The sequence below is a fragment of the Carcharhinus amblyrhynchos genome, chromosome 20 (genome assembly GCF_965287045.1).
Source record: "Carcharhinus amblyrhynchos chromosome 20, sCarAmb.v2.hapA, whole genome shotgun sequence".
Lineage (NCBI taxonomy): Eukaryota > Metazoa > Chordata > Chondrichthyes > Carcharhiniformes > Carcharhinidae > Carcharhinus > Carcharhinus amblyrhynchos.
This window is the reverse complement of record NC_137343.1, coordinates 22,827,940-22,845,625: the sequence shown is the minus strand read 5'-3', so window position 1 is coordinate 22,845,625 and position 17,686 is coordinate 22,827,940. Positions and strand designations below refer to the sequence as shown.

The 17,686-nt window shown below is 39.6% G+C and overlaps 1 protein-coding gene across 3 annotated transcripts in view; it reads right to left on the bottom strand.

Annotated features, from left to right (window-relative positions):
- The window catches only part of ap1b1 (adaptor related protein complex 1 subunit beta 1), a 67,805-nt gene that overhangs the window by 27,822 nt on the left and 22,297 nt on the right, over positions 1 to 17,686 (bottom strand). For all 3 annotated transcript variants that reach the window (XM_080208220.1, XM_080208219.1, XM_080208218.1), the window contains 7 exons: positions 11,149 to 11,339; positions 10,514 to 10,735; positions 6,884 to 7,004; positions 5,015 to 5,110; positions 4,376 to 4,491; positions 1,404 to 1,569; positions 931 to 1,029 (listed from right to left, as the gene is read on the bottom strand). In XM_080208220.1, coding sequence (XP_080064346.1) covers positions 931 to 1,029; positions 1,404 to 1,569; positions 4,376 to 4,491; positions 5,015 to 5,110; positions 6,884 to 7,004; positions 10,514 to 10,735; positions 11,149 to 11,339 — 1,011 coding nt within the window. The remainder of the gene's footprint in view (positions 1 to 930; positions 1,030 to 1,403; positions 1,570 to 4,375; positions 4,492 to 5,014; positions 5,111 to 6,883; positions 7,005 to 10,513; positions 10,736 to 11,148; positions 11,340 to 17,686) is intronic.

Sequence of the window (17,686 nt, the reverse complement as noted above, 5' to 3'; positions counted from 1 at the left end):
CCACCATGAATCCTGTCTTTTCATTTCCTGTCATTTTTATTAGAATTTCTTCCGAGTCTTTCCACACCACAGTTTAGTTGCTGGAGATAACAAAATTTATCAGCATTTCATACATGTTGCCGATGTGATTTAATGGGCACTTGTATTTTTGGCATCGACTGATGAAGAATTGCTGGAAACTGGTAATTGTGGCAGTGGTCTTTTGGTAATCTCTGGGCAATCTCAGATTTGTACTTCAACACTAGACTGTTTTGTTTCACAAAGTGGTTACACCAACTGGCTGATGGTCTGAAGTTTTTGTCAGACTCAAGTATCTGATTTTTACCCACTTAACTACGTAATTAGGCATTGCATTTCTGGGGACAATGTAAACATTCCAATGAATTGTGTACCTATTCCAATGCATGCTTATCAGGCCAGTGAATGGTTTCTGTTCTGATAGGTTCCCTAGTGCATCTATGAGTTATGTCCCAATTACGCTGCCCTGGACTCAGCAATTTTTGACGGGGAAGTGGCAGGGTTCTTTCCCCTGCACAGAACGAGGCTTAGTAACCGTTTCCTTCATCTCACCTCCCTAAGTACTGGCAAATAAAAGAGAGGAGCTTGGGAGTTTGGTCCAAAGTATTTTGATTGTACTCATTAAAGAAAAATTACATTTTCTTTGGGTTGGTGTTTAGATGCCTGCCTGGTAATGTTTGGTTTATGTTGATTTGAATTCATTTGTTACAGTAAAAGTTTCAAAACATAACATTTTGTTCATTGGTCATTTTAATCAATTGCTGGGAAATTAATTCTAAAAATGTTATTGGTCTCAACAGTACTATGAAAAGGATTTCAGCAAACAATTCCCTACAGTATTGGGTTACAATCCACAGCTGTGTTCCAATCTACAGTCAGGTTTACTAAACTGATGGAAAAACGAAAACAAACCTGTGTAGCCAAGCTGAGAACCTGCTGCACCAGCTCCTGTGTCTCAGTTGGTTTTTTTAAGAACAGTTTCACAATAGCTGTCAATAGTTGAAGTTGAACCTGTCACAAAAGACAAAACAACTCATGATTCTTCATGGCATTAGTTTCATTTGACAAGCGGCAGTCATGACTTCCATTTGATGCAATTTTCTAGAAATAAGATGAAAATGCATTCAAAAGCGAAACAACCTTTTGTGCATAACCAAATTGCAAAGCACGCCGAAGTGACAATGTATATACCACCAGTAACAAATATTATTAGTACTTTAGGAACTTCAAGAATATTCTGCTCATTGGATACAGGATTAACGCAGTAGTTTGCAAGTGGTACCAAAATATGAGGTATGTTAAATAATTCTGAGTATCAGAGGAAGTTGCCCAGTAACCGTTTAGGTCTAATTAGCATCTATTTATTTGGAATACCAACATCTTACCTGTGTGCTTTCGTCATGGAATCCTTCCAAGAAGCTCTCTAATAACTCATCAGCATTGTCAATTCTTTCGGCATATTCACCTACTATCCAGATCATGGCTGCTCGTGCTTCTGGTTCATCCAGGGAATCAAGGTTTTCACAAAGTGTAGCAATAACACTTTCATACCTTGATGATAAGCAAGATTTATTAGGCAGTTAGCAGTGGCAGCAACATATATATAAAAACCCATAACCTTGGAACATTTTGACTATTTCAGCACATACATTGATTTACATGTATAATGTCAGGGCCTAACTTAACAGAATGAAGTGGAGCAAAACACCAAGGAAGAAGTATGATTTGTTCTGTTAGTTACATGAGTCCATTGCTGAATTTACATAACTTCTTAGTATCTTTGTAACAGCAATGCAGCTGTCGTGCTTGCCCAAGATTCACATGCTCATTTCAAACAATTGTGCATTAGAATGTACTTAAAGGCATTACATTGTTCAAAGAGAGCCGAGGACTCAAAAAGGTCAATAAAGACTAACGTGAGCTAACTATCCCACTCATGGAGAGAAAAGAGACCAGAAAATAACGTCACCAAGTCATCTTCCCCTGGATTCAGGCAAATGGTGTAAAGTGTTAACAAAGAATTCAAAGTTTAAGAAAGGAAAAACAAAAGGGTGGGAATGAAAATAAAATGAAGTTAGTTCAAAATACAAGTGTAGTTGCAAATTTAGTGTTATTTTGCCTTCCAGTGAAAGCTGCCCTTTTCTTGAAGCTATCTTTATTTTGTACTCTACCACAATGGGGGTCTCTCTCAATTTGCATTGATAAGAGAAACATACTAAACTTGAGATCTTAAAAAAGACCAATCTTGACTGTGAACAATTGAATCATAGAATTGTTAGCACAGAATGTTGCCATGATTTCTTTTAGGCTATTTAGGACAAGCGAATGGGCGGCACGTTGACACAATGGTTAGCACTGCTGCCTCTCAGCACCAGAGACCTGGATTCAATTCCGCCCTTGGGTGACTGTCCTTTGAGTTTGCACATTCTCCCCGTGTCTGCATGGGCTTCCTCTGGGTGCTCCGGTTTCCTCCCACACTCCTAAGATTAAGTTAGGTTGATTGGCCATGCTAAATTGTCCCTTAGTGGTAAGGGGGATTAGCAGGGTAAATACGTAGGTTTATGGCCATAGGGTCAGGTTGTGACCATTGTTGGTGCACTTTTGATGGGCTGAATGACCTACTTCTGCACTTAAGGATTCTATGACTAAATGTTGACGAGCTTCACTTAATCCTTAAGCAACAATAATATTTATGACCATAATTAATAATGCAATCACCATTGAAACTGATACAAGCAGTCAGTCAATGGTTTTAGATTAGGTGATTTTGTTTATGAAACCATTTAAAAAGAATTGGTTTTGTGAAGGGGAGGTCATGTCTCACTAACACGACCAAGTTTTTCAAGGAAGTGATGAAGATGATTGATGAGAGTAGGATAGTGGATGTTGTCTACATGGACTTCAATGGCAGACTGGTGCAGAAGGTGAAGTCAAATGGGATCAGAGGTGAGCTGGCAAGGTGGATACAGAACTGGCTCGGTCATAGAAGACAGAAAGCAGTAGTAGAAGGGTGCGTTTTTGAATGGAGGGCTGTGACAAATGGCATTCCTCAGGATCAGTGCTGGGATCTTTGCTGTTTGTAACATTTGGAGGAAAATGTAACTGGTTTGATTAGTAAATTTGTGGACAACACAAAGGTTGGTAGATTTGCGGATAGCGATGAAGGCCATCAGAGAACATGGCAGGATATAGTTTGGATGGAGGATTGGGCAGAGAGATGGCAGGTGGAGTTTAATCCGGATAAATGTGAGGTGATGCATTATGGAAGGTCTAATACAAATAGGAAATATACAGCAAATGGCAGAGCCCTTAAGAGTATTGGTAGGCAGAGGAAACTGGGTGTACAGGTCACTGAAAGTGGCAACGCAGGTGGAGAAGGTGGTCAAGAAGGCATACAAAATGCTTGCCTTCATCGACTGGGACAGTGCATTTAAAAATTGGCAGATCTTGTTGCAGCTTTATAGAACATTAGTGAGGCCGCACTTGGAATACAGTGTTCAATTCTGGTTGCCACACTACCAGAAGGATGTGGAGGCTTTGGAGAGATTACAGAAAAGATTTACCAAGATGTTACCTGGTATGGAGGGCATTAGCAATGAGGAGAGGTTGGAGAAACGTTTGTTCTCACTGGAACGATGGAGGTTGAGGGGTGACTTGATAGAAGTCCATAAGATTGAGGGTCATGAACAGAGTGGATAGTCAGAAGCTTTTCCCAGGGTGGAAGTGTCAATTACTAGGCAGCATAGGTTTAAGATGCGAGAGGCAAAGTTTAAAAGGAGATGTACGAGGCAAGTTTTTTTTTAAACACAGAGGATGGTGGTTACCTGGAACTCGCTACTTGGAGGGGTAGCGGAAGCAGATATGATCATGAGTTTTAAGGGCCGTCTGGACCAATACATGAATAGAATGGGAATAGAGGCATATGGTCCCTGGAAGGGTGGGGGATATTAGTTCAGTCGGATAGCATTGTTGGTGCAGGCTTGGAGGACCTGTTCCTGTGCTGTAATTTTCTTTATTCTTTGAATGCTTAATGACCAATTACTACCAGCAAGCTTTAGAAACCAATATAAACATAGTTTTTTTAAAAAAGTGTAACATCTCCTGAATAGATATTACTTGCTGAAAAGTTTCAAATTACATGAAATGTTTACAAAATGGAATGGGTCAGCTCAGAGTGTGCACGTTTGTATGTGTTTTTCCAGTTCATTTATTTTCAACCTGATGGAAATTCATATGTACATGCAAGAAATGCACACACACTTAATGTTTGGTCACATATTGCCTGAGATTGGTGGAATGAAAAATGCAAGGGCATAAAATAGATATATTAGCACAAAAAGAAACAAATGGGACCTACTTGTTTGGGTACTTGCGGAAGATGTCCTTGATTACTACTATGGCTTCCTGCACAACGTAATTTACCTTTGTTTGAATGAGGTCAAGTAGTGTGCTCACACAGCGCTCTGCTGATTGCTGCAACAAACAATTCATTAAGTTAGTGTTTATTCCAGACAGTTATACTTCAAATGAAAAGACCAGATTTTACTGTAATTACAATGAATGCTAATCTTCTCTTTCTACCCCTACAAAATATTCTTAAAATTCCCAAAACAAGAAAAGTTCATAATAATTGTGTGCTAACTAGTTTTTGCTGAGTTATTAACTATGCTGATTTATAGGTAGTCTGTGCCAATCCACTGCATTCATTCAATTATTTCTTTAAAAACCATAGTTAACTCATACTGTGTATTATTTAACATTCCAATCAAATCGAGGTCTTGGCATTGCATCAGTCAGTATAATTGAATTCAGTTCTTGGTATGAAACTGATTAGAGCAGGTCTCTGTAAAGGGATAAGAAGCCCATCTGGTGATGGATTGGAAGCAAGTAACCATTTCACATCATGCACATTCATGAATCAGGAAATATTAGATTACAAATTGTATTTGAGAGGTTTGACTATACAAAATATTAATGCTTCTAATTTATTAATTACCTCAACTTTAATTGCACACCGTCCAATTGCACGTACGGCCTTCCGTACAAAGTCAACATCCACTTCTGTTGCATATTCCTTCAATTCTGCCAAAACCTGCAAGTTGGACAGGCAATTAATATAAGCTAATCAAATAGCTAAGTGCAGACAGTAACCAACCCAGTCAATAGTTCAACATACCAAAAGATAATTGTGACATTTTGTGGTAAAAGCCAAAAATGGAACCACTCCACTTGCAAATTCCCACGTCTGTATTAAATTGGGATATTGCACAATCTCCAAATTTGCATCAGGTGACTGATGATACAATGAGTCTCAGTGTAACTTGGTAACATTTTTAAAGACATAGCCTGTCTAAAACTTCTAATGGACTGGCAATTGTGTTGGATTGCCATTCCACTTGTAATTACTTACCTTGAAATCCAACTGCTCCCATCTCAACCAAACCTTACATCTCAGGCCGGGCTAGATCTGTGTTGCGCGGTGGATTTCTGTTGGTCTACAGTCAAGCGCCGAAGGTAAGCATGTCATATCGCTTTTATTCACAGCATTGGTTGCTGTAAACCAGGTAAGTTTAAAAAGATTCAGCTACTTTAACAAGCCAGGGAGAAGGTAACAGCATAGGGTAAATGGATATGATTTGAGGGGTGTGCGTGCGAGTGTGCGTGCGTGGTGGTGGTGGTGGTGGTGGTGGGGGGGGGGGGGGGGGGGGGGGGGTCCCTTTGTGGGTTCGGGAAATGGGCAAGGTTGACGGGGGTGGGAAAGGGGTCACTATAATAACCAGAGGCCACAAAAATGTTTTTAATTTGTCCAACGTTTTCTGAGTAACTATTGCTGTATGACAGTCGGAGCCATTCGAAGTTTGCAATTTAAAATTGCATTCTTGGATGGTTCCCAGTGGAGGGAAATTGCCCAGAGGAAGTTCGAACTTTCCAGTGAATGGCATGTAATCCTCACCTGAGGACTTTTGTGGGGGAGTTCCCCAGTACATCTTTGGGGTACACGGCCCAGAAGCTATGGTCCACAGGCCGCATCTATGCTAGTCTCACTTCAGTTTAAAAAGCAAGGGAGAACCAGCTGAACCATTTAATAAGTTAAATACTTGGTCACCTGTCCATGATGTCACACCACTGTTGCCCCCGACTTAAAAAGGAACAATTGTTTGTCAATCCGTCAGTGATAAATGACAAAGTTCTTTGGAAGTTTGAAAATTCTCTTAAACTGCCAAGTTCGCATTAAATTAATTTCGAGATTCTAACATTTTTGCTGAACAAGGATTTTTTCATGAGATAAAGATTATAACACAAATTAATGTAGCTCAAAAGCATAAGGCAGTATACAAAAACTAAGTAATCTTGGAAAATTATGGTTTGAGACAGGTGGAACTTTCAGCATGCTGTTGCTGCTAGCAGAATGGATCTATTCATAAAAGCAACTGCGCAATATTCAACAATTATACACAAAACATGTTGAACAATTAGCCAGAGTGCAAGCAAAATACAACTTCACACTTTAAAGTGTGAATATAGCTGCTTCATTAAAGTGAAGCCAATTTGAAAATAAGGCGTTCTTAATGCACGGCCATGGACTAAAACTCGAGCAGTTATTGACGGTTCTTTTTCTATAAAAGAATACCAACATAATTCAAAGGCAAAATACTGTGGATGCTTAAAATCTGAAATTAACAAAAATGCTGGAAACTTCCAGCAGGTCTGTAGAGAACAGACTTAACCGTTTAGCTCAATGACCTTTCACCAGAACTGAAGGCTATCATCTTGAATCGTTAACTTGGTCTCTCTCCACAGATGCTGCCAGACCTGATTATTTCCAGCATTTTCTGTTATTAATATAATTCAGGTGGTTACTAACCTGTGCAATGTTGGCTTGAGAAGCCAAGCGAATCATAATGTCCAGTTTTTCCAGTTTCACATAAATTGGATCATTGTATTTTACAAAGAAAACCTTCATTTCGTGCTTAAGAATCTCAGGCCTATATTAAAAAAGGAAATCTTAGTACAAAAGTAACATTTGGTTATATCCCTAAATCTTGAAATAACATTTCTCAATTCCTATCTTCAATTATGAAGCACCAAGCATTGAATTATGCATAGTACTTTATATATTATCAGTAGATGGCCAATCAAGTTTACATGTATATCTAAGCAAACAACAACTGTGAATCATTTTCCAATGTAACCAGTGGGCAGCATGAATTTTCTTCGTGATATTACTGCCAAGTATCTATAGGATTTTATGTAAGTTTAAATATATTGTCATCTACTGTATCAACTTGAAAGAACATTACTTAAGTCCACAGCAACATTCCACCTACCTTTAATGCAACTGTCAGAGAAATTGCAGCACAGAAGGAAGCCATTCAACCCACTGCATTGCAACTAGTTATCTATACTAATATTCCAGATGAAAACCACTCTTAAATGACACACAACTAATATAAAAGCCAAAGTTTCTTTTGTGATGTTCACAAGTTATCACCTTGAAACATGAACCAGCATCTATTTGTTCAGATGCCAAACTGATTTAGATTTACTCAGAATAATTGTTTGCAATTCACTCCTTCCAGTGAGCAGTAGAGGTTGAATATACTCAAGGCCGAGTTATTCAGCGTTTTGATTGTCAAGCGTTATGGGGTCAGGCAGAAAAGTGGAATTAAGAATACATCAGATCAGCCATAATCTTACTGGTTTGGTGGAGCAGGCCTGAGGAGCTGCATGGTCAGCTTCTGCTCCTACATCTCTCATTCTTGTATTCAGGATTTTGCTGCATTTATTTCAGATTTACAAAATGTGCAATCTTGGAAACAAAAACCATCTATGCAGTCTTCATCATACATCGCTTGTGCACTACGTCTACACAATGAAATGTGTACAAAATGTCAGGAATCTGCAGTATTATTTCATTTCGATTATAACGTTTAATCATTTAATAACAGAAAAAAAACTTCTGTTATTTTGCTATCATTTATCCAACTCTCAGAATTTAAAAAAAATCACTGGCTATGGGTGTCACTGGCTAGGCCAGCATTTATTGCCCATCCCTCAATTCTGTTGAACTGAGAGGCTCGCTTCGCCAATTCAGAGGCATTTCAAAGTCAACCATACTGCTGTGGATCTAGAGACACATAGAAGCTCTGGTTGGGATAAAGCATAAAATGACTTGATTCACAAGTATGTAAATGCATACTTATTTTATACAAAACTTATTGCATGTTCCGAGAGAAACGTGGACAAAATCCTCCAAAAGATTGGTTTGAAAATAAATTGCAACCAGAGGTCAGAGTGATGATGCATTATTATCACAGACAAACATTACTTCAGTTCGAGCCATTTTGGTGCTACGGTCAGATGAAAACTAGATTGGAGAGATTTCAATATTGGGCTGGAGGAAAGATGCAGAGTGACAATGTGTTCGAGAGAGAGGGTTCTTTCAAAGAGAGGGTTTAAGGTCGGTGTTTTTTTGCCTTTGGTAAGGAACTGGGGAAGAACTGCAGAGGCTGCTCAATGGACAGACTCAACCTTAGTGATAATGAAGTCCATGAATTCCTTGCACTTACTGCTGAAGGTGATGATGGGCAGGGCAAGCAAGGGGACCTTAAGGAAACAGTTCGTAACACGAGTTACATCTGCTCTCCGAGTGACTCTGGGGTAGTGGGTGGTTTTGGCAGAATAGAATGCAGCACTTGACATTATCCAATTAGGAACGACGGTGGTGGCGGTGGTGGGGGGGGGGGGGGGGGGGGGGGGGGAGATTTTTCCCAGCCTGCTGCGCAGCACTTGGGCTTGGTGACAGAGGGAGGCCAGTGATCAAGGCTGGCCCGGACATGTCAGGGAGGCCAACGATCAGGTGGCGGTGGGGGTGGGGGGGATAGTGCGTATGCGCTGATCTCCTCTGTGACAGATCGGCACACGCACAGTGGCCCGCTCAGTGCAAGACTACCAGCCTCTCAAGTGGGAATAGGCCCCACCCACAACTTTTTAATGAAATTCACACTACGGTTGTCTGCAGTGCACAGAGTGTGGGAGATTCATTTTGAAAATCCTGCTGGAAAAAACCAAGGGTTGAACCCAGTTTTTATGCAAATTCAGCACTTAGAATTATTTTGGGAGAATCCCAGCTATGATATTGACTCAATTAGTTGTGGGCTAGATTTTCTAAAGTCTGCCCTCCTTGGACTTAGGAAACTCAAATGAGGCCATACTGGGTTGGTTGGGAGGTGGTAGTGGAGGATTATTCGCTTGAGAGAAAGGTTTTGTTGGATGCATGGGCATCAGTAGGTGGAACTGTTCAGCAGAAAAGTCTTGATCCCAACCAGGATTTTGAAGCAAGAAATGAAACTATTTCAATAATGTCAGCAACGGGCATCCCCTGGCATGCTTAAATGTAGTATGTCATGTCTGTGATGCACACTAATCTAACACCGCTGATTGCATCAGTTTAGAATTTTCTACTTTCTTCACAATCCTGTGGCAGAACTTTGATTCAAACAGGAACTAGGTGGTAGCAAACAAGTTTACTTAAACTCTCAGTCAAAAATCAAGTATATATCAATGAGTTTTATAGCTTGAAGACATACTAATTTACTGCAGTCCAAACAACTGTGCATGAAATCATGCAAAATCCTAACAGCTTTACACAAAGAAATACAGAAAGAAGTTGCATTTATATGGAATCTTCCATCTGTCCAGAACATTCCCAGGCACTTCACAGCTAGTGAATTATTGTGATGTTACTTTGCAGGAATCGCAGCAAATTTGCACTTGACAAGATCCCACATCCAGCAATCAGATGAATGTGTTTGCTGCTAATAGTTGAGGATTGAACACCAGCCAGGAAATCAGATAATTCCCCTGCTCTTCAAAACAACAAGTGTAATGGATCTTTTACATCCACATGGACAGCAGACAAAGTCATGAATCATCCAACAGATGGCATCTCAGACAATGAAGTGCTCCCTCAATTTAGCACTAAAATGTCAACAGAGATGAAACATTCACTTGTTTGGAGAGGGACTTAAAACCCTGACTCAAGTGAGAATGCTAACACTGAGGCAAGAAATGATAACAGCAACTGCCAAAATGGTAAGATTCTTACCACTGGCCCAATGGTGCAGTGATTAGCACTGCTGCCTCACAGCACCAGGGACCCAGGTTCAATTCCAGCCTCAGGTCACTGTGTGGAGTTTGCACTGTCTCCCCATGTCTGCGTGGGTTTCATCTGGGTGCTCCAGTTTCCTCCTACAGTCCAAAGACATGCGGGTTAGGTTGATTGGTCAGGGGCGATTAGCAGGATAAATGAGGATTATGGGACTAGGGTCTGGGTCGGCAATGAGGTCAGTACATACTTGATGGGCCAAATGGCCTCCTTCTGTACTAGAGTGATTCCATGATAATTTAAAACATACATTCTTGAAAGCTTTTGTAACTTGTTACCAAAACCCCCTTCTCTACAAAGATGTTGATCACATTCATATCACTGTACCTTTTCTGTACAATGAGGTTAATGTTCCTGAGGGCCACATATTGAAGCTCTGGTTCTGCAGACAGCAGTGTTACTAGTGGGGGTGCCAGCTTCTTCAGCAAAGTGCCATAGTAATCCAAGTCCTTTGACAACATTTCCATGAACTTCATCAGAACTTTTACAGCAGACAGGACAACAGCTGAGTTTGCATGAGATAACCGTGGTGTCACACGTTCACAAATGCTATTGAACAAGAGATTCTGGTTAAATTAAAGGTATGGCCCACAAGATCTTAAATACATTTAGTACATTATTCAGAATCATCAGGAATGAAAGATTAATATTTTCAACTTTTGCAATAATTTAACTAAGAATCAAATTACAAATAACATTCTTTAAGTTCCCCAAATACCAATTTTAAAAATCAGATTGTTGCAAGTTCTATTAAAAATCAAATAACTTGGACATGTATTCATCAAACAATTAAAGAGATAGAAAACATTTATGGAAGAATAAAAACAGCAACAGGTGTAATTTTATTTTCCATTATTAGGTGATTGAACTTGATGTTTAATATATAAACATTTGGAACACTCAACTATAACATCTAATTTTATTGTAAGAAAATATTTCAAGCTGCCATTTCTGTGTTTTACCTTTGGGCCTCTCTGTCATCTTTTGGACTATAATTGGCTAAACAATCCAGGATAAATATCTGTCCCCATTCAGTACATTCATTTAAGGCTGTTAAAAGTTTGTTGATGGTCTGAGGGTTGAGATCTAACAAGTTGCTATTTGGATGGGACTCTGCAATCTCTGACAGAGCTGCCACTGCATTTGCCACGACCTGCAGGTTAAAGAGTTAGTGTAATTAATGAAAAAGAACACATTCATATCAGAGTGACCTACTTGGACATTTAAACCTAGCTTAACATTTTGTCACCATTACAAAAGTTCAAAGTTGAATTGAATGGCTCATTATCATTTCTGGGAAAAGATAAAAAGAAACAGGTGTTCAGGTACTTCAAAAGAAACCGTGGTTTATGTATAACTATTCCTTAGGAAGACAGGAACTTAAAAATAAGAATCTCTAGATATTTTCAGTTTCGAAAAGATTGGATTCTGTGACACCAATGAATACTGTGCACTTCCCATAATAATGTTCCTTGAAAGACTTTCCCCATCACATTCCTTGATAGCAATCCTACTGATACAAGAGCATACTGACATAGGATAAATATATTAAAGGTCACATCGGTATGCTTATCAAGTAGAAATGGGTTAATTTGAAACTTTAATATATGCTTAACTTATTTTGCACTAAATGTGGATAGACTGAATGAGACATCATATATTGCAATCACATGCATGGCCTTGGTTGGTCTGGCCTACATGTGACCAAAGTCCCACGACGGACTTGACTATTAATTGCCCTCAAAAGAAGCCTAGTTAGTATTAAGTCAGTGAAACCCAAAACTGAATTTTTAAAAAAGCACTAATAAGCGAACAATGACAAAATGCTTCACTCCCAAACAGAGAAATATAATCAACTGGATACGAAAAGCAAAAGCCTCTTATTTGAAAAGCCAAGTGAACTCAAATACTAAGCTTCATGGAGGCTTTTTTTAACACACATACAACATTCCTGAAGATAAATGAACATAACTGCTGACTACAGCGTTGCAGTTCTGGCAAGACAGCAGTTGTCATCACCCTATCATAGCTTTGTCGGCTGAACTTTTAGCAGAGGCAGCAATTTAAATCTAGGTTAAACATCAACATGGCAATGTTGTTTTCTCCACCAATATCGGCCACACACCCAGAGTGGAAAAGAAACTACAAAGCCACTACTTTGTAGGAAAAGAAACTACTGGAAGCAGTTTCCAATGTGCACATCAAGGATTTAAGATGAATAGATCTTGCACATTAATAGATCAGCCTCTACAGCACAGGATGGTTCTTGATGGTGACAGACAAAATGTTCCATGTAATCATTCTCCTTGTGGAGACTTTATTTGCTGCTAGAACAACTTGATAAAATTCTCATGTAGCTCATGACTTTGTCCATAATCATGCAGGCTTAAGATTTACTGATGTATGTAAACCTAATGGACATTTTGATTAATGGAACTTTGGAAATATGAGCGTGTCATATATTTTGAATGGTAATTTGTCGTAGAAAGAAAAAAACATTCAGAACAGAAGAATCATTCTGTCACAGCAAATGCTATGCTGGAGCCATATGTTAAGGAGCAACTAGCAGTTGTTGCAAATCTCTCCAATGAGAGCACTATAAATTCCAATACCTTTTAGCATTATCAGATTTCATTTTGCACCTTTGACATTTACATGATGAAAAATTGTGCACAATTCATTACAAAACTGCGGAGTACAATCCCCAGACTACTCATGCAAGATAAAATACCAATAAGATGAAAATCTGCAGAGGCTGCTCAGATCTTCCACCTTATGTTGTAATAATTGGTACACCACATTCAGCTACAGCGTATTGACTGTTTACCTTACTGGTTAGCTAGCTGGATTACACAGTATGTGTATTTAAGTAGTATTTGCGATAGTAATATTTTTTCAAGATTTTTTCCCCATTTTAGCTTATTCTTTCAACAACAATTTCTAAGATTGATCTGCTCTTCCTTTGCTCTTTGTCAATCTTCTTATTTGATGTTCTTGCTTTCCTCTCAATCTACTCTCGTATATACCATTGACTAGTTCACCAACACAGGCACAAAACAGCTTGGTTTTCAAAATAACTGCAACATTTTGACATGGCAGTAAAAAAGTTTGAACTTTTAACTACATTAAAAAAGTTGACTGTCAAAACTATATTTTGATGACATGTATTTAGAAAATTTTCTATCAAAAAAAAAATCACATACAGGCCAAGACAACTTGATAGCAAGCAAGTCATCCCTACCCTACCCTAATGCATTCACAAGGTGAAAGAGATAACAATTTATACAGATTTGATACAGGACAGGACAGCTTGTTATTAAGTCATTCCTTATCCTAATAATTCAAGGTGCAAGAGGCACTAATCCATCAGTCAAAGCTTTCAGACTTGCAGAGGTGACTTAACCCTGAAGAACCTTTTGAAAATGAATCACTAGTGATCAAAATAATGATTCTACTGATCAAAAAAGAAAGCCCACATGATAAATAAGCTGAACAAGTACAGATAAACATTATCACATCTTCCAGAGTAGTATCATACCCTATGTCTGAAAACATCTTTTTTAAAAAGATAACGAAATTAGAAGCTTCTTGAATAGCTTCTAGTAGGCAGCTTAAGGAAAACCTTTACAAGTGAGAGATCGTCTATCTACTCAAAACGTTTAGCCAGGGTATGGAGCTTAAAACATAGGAGAGCAACTACAGCACATAGAATCACAAAGGGCATCAGAATGGAAATATTTCAACTAACTTTGCACTCGGAAGTCTGAATATTTCATAACTCAGAATTGCTTCAAAAAATTATTTACCTTCTCCTTAAGAGCAATCTAGATCTAAATATTTTCAAGTTGACAATGATTCAATAAATTATATTTATTTTATTATTTTTATCTCAGTATAGTATCCTTAAGAGGATGAGAGGGGGAGCTTAGTGGTAGGGGATGGGGAAATGGCTGAGGTCTTGAATAACTTTTTTGTTTTGGTCTTCACGGAGGAGGACGTGAATAATTTGCCGGGTGTTAGCGATGGAAAGGTGGTAGGACTGGAGGGTCTCAATTACATTATTGTTACTAGAGAGGCGGTGCTCGACAGACTGGAGGGACTGATTGTGGACAAGTCCCCAGGACCGGATGGAATGCATCCGAGGGTTCTGAAAGAAATGGCGGAGGTGATGGTGGATGCCTTGGTGGTCGTTTTCCAAACGTCGCTAGATTCTGGGGAAGTGCTGGAAGATTGGAAAACGGCTAATGTTACGCCGTTGTTTAAGAAGGGTGGCAGGCAAAAGGCAGGGAATTATAGGCCAGTTAGTTTAACGTCTGTTGTAGGTAAAATGTTAGAATCTGTCATCGAGGAAATAGCGAGGCATCTTGAGGGGAATTGCTTGATAGAGCAGGCGCAGCACGGTTTCATTAAGGAGAAGTCGTGTCTGACGAATTTATTGGAGTTCTATGAGGATGTGTCTAGGGTGGTGGACAGAGGAGAGCCGGTGGATGTGGTCTCTCTTGATTTTCAGAAGGCGTTTGACAAGGTACCTCACAAGAGGTTATTGCAGAAGGTAAGGGGGCATGGAGTTGGGGGTAGGGTGTTAGCGTGGATAGAGGATTGGTTGTCAAATAGGAGGCAGAGAGTGGGGGTTAATGGGTGCTATTCGGATTGGCGGTTGGTGACTAGTGGAGTGCCCCAGGGGTCGGTGCTGGGACCTCAGCTAGTTACCATTTATATAGATGATCTGGAGAAGGGAACCGAGTGTATGATGTCGAAATTTGCTGATGACACCAAGATTGGTGGAACGGCAAATTGCGCGGAGGGTGTGGAGAGTCTGCAGAAGGATCTAGATAGGCTGGGCGAATGGGCCAGGAACTGGCAAATGGAATTTAACGTAGGCAAGTGCGAGGTGGTCCACTTTGGTAGGAATAATGGTAGGAAGGGCTATTACTTACGTGGCGAAAAACTGCAGCAGGCGACGGTGCAGAGGGACCTCGGGGTCCTTGTGCATGAGTCGCAAAAACCCAGCTTGCAGGTGCAGCAGGTGGTCAGGAAGGCGAATGGGATGCTGGCCTTCATAGCGAGGGGGATTGAATATAAAAGTAGGGAGGTCTTGCTGCAGCTGTATAGGGCATTGGTGAGGCCGCAGCTGGAGTACTGTGTGCAGTTTTGGTCGCCGCACTTACACAAGGATATTTTGGCCTTGGAGGGAGTGCAGAGGAGGTTTACTAGGCTGATACTGGAGTTGAGGGGGTTGAGCTATGAGGAGACGCTGAATAAACTAGGCTTGTACTCGTTAGAGTTTAGAAGAATGAGGGGAGATCTCATTGAGACATATAAGATGACAAATGGGATGGATAGGATAGAGGTGGAGAGACTCTTCCCGCTCAGAAAGGACAGTAGGACTAGGGGGCACAGCCTCAAGATAAAGGGGGGGGGGGGCAGTTTAGAATGGAGTTGAGGAGGAGCTTCTTAACTCAAAGGGTGGTGAATCTCTGGAATTCTCTGCCCGTTGAAGTGGTGGAGGCTGCCTCGCTAAATATTTTTAAGACGCGGGTTGATGGGTTTTTGATAAGCGAGGGGATTAAGGGTTATGGGGAGAGGGCGGGAATGTGGAACTGAGCCACGACAGATCAGCCATGATCTTATTGAATGGCGGGGCAGGCTCGAAGGGCTAGACGGCCTACTCCTGCTGCTATTTCTTATGTTCTTATAACATTACAGAGGTCTCACTCTATCAAATTGTTGTGCAGCTAATATTCCTGGATCAGTTAAGCAATTGCCAAGAATGAAAGTGGAAGATCTCACCAGAGGGAAGGGTCCCTAAACTCTTCTGATTAAATTTCACTTGAGAATTAACCTTCTAAAAATTTGACTATGAGAAATCTCAGAGTCTGCTGCAAATCATTTGCTTTAGAAAACATTCACTTCAAATAAAACATCAAGTTCATCTATGAAATTGCCACAAAAGAGACGGCGATACTTGTAAGTTGCAACAGTATAGTATCTTCATCTGCATCCAATCTCGGAGCGTGGGTATGAAGCAAGTGAATGAAACGTTGCATTAATTTGGAATAAACATATGATAATAAATAACCCTTAATTTTAAACTCAAAAAAGTTAACTGCTGTAATTAATTTAATTGGGACACTCACTGAAAGTAAGAAAACATGCATCTCTTACAAACACACTGATCATGGGTAGTAAAAGAAAGCACAAATTCTGCCTGCGACACCAGGTTTATTTAATTAATTGAATTTAAATTCTCCAGTTGTCGTTATGAGATTTGAACTTGTGCTGTGTGTCATTTATTCAACTTATTCAGATAGCTTAATTAAAATTATCTTGGCAATTTGGATTTCCAAAGCTTGGCTATGAACAAAAGTCACAATTTTGCTTAATTGCTGTGGAACCATAAGCAAAAGATAATCCTTTTGTAAAAGAAAGCACAATATTTCTATAATGCCCCCATTCAGTTATTCTACCAAATACCACTGTATTTTGACCACTGATTTTACATCTTTTTGTCCAGAGTATAAAGGCAGCAGGTTGAAATCTATTTCAGTCTGTTCCATCACGTAATATTGTAGTAGCACCTTGTGGCAGAAAGCAAGTACAACAATTCAATTTCATTGTACTACTGGGTTTCTACAAGTTTCTTCGAGCCAGGTTATGAGAGTATGAGAAGTAGCTTCCTCCATTGTAGTAGGCTGCAGGGACACCAACACTGCTTTAGAGAACAAATGGTAACGGAACTGAGTCCTGTGTACGTTGTCTTGATAATCTACACGCATCAGTAGAATCACAAGTTTATGAAATAAAGATTTATGCTGTTATTGTTACTGTTCCCTTTTTAACATTTCTTCACATTATTATAAACTTTGTGACAGTGGATCAAAATTGCCAAGATAATTTTAATGAAGTGAATAGATTAAATAACTGACAGTCATGGCCATCTTTTTAAAAAACCTTACATCATTAAAAAAGATTTTAGCTCAGGCAGTCTACTTTGCACTCAAATCCATTGCAGACCAGCCATTCCAAGTATGCTGTGTAGTCTTTTATTTTAATGGGAACAAAAGTTCAGCTTGGGAGATCATTCAGAGTTACTGACTCTCAAGAAAAATGGGCAGCCAGCTATGTGCGTAGCAGTTAAAGTACTGGTGAACTGCCAGATTCCATGCTTCAGTATATGCCTTTACTGGTAAGAATGGAAAATAGTTGGAGACAGTCAATCCATTTAAAAAGGACAAACATTGTCTCCCCAGTCAGCACCCACTCCGCCATTTGCAATTTTATTGATGAGTGGCAGGATAGCTCTGAAACCAGCTGCTAATAGAAGTGCCTGATTCATTCTTTCTCTCTGCATTGTTTTAAAACAAAAATGCCTCCAAGAAGGAAAGTACAAATGTTTGGTCATGACCTCTCAAAGCAAATTAACTGAAACTGGTAATTCAGTATGAAGATCAGAAGTTTGAGAGGTAAACAGCCCACTGTGGCAGCAGTATTCTTACTGTG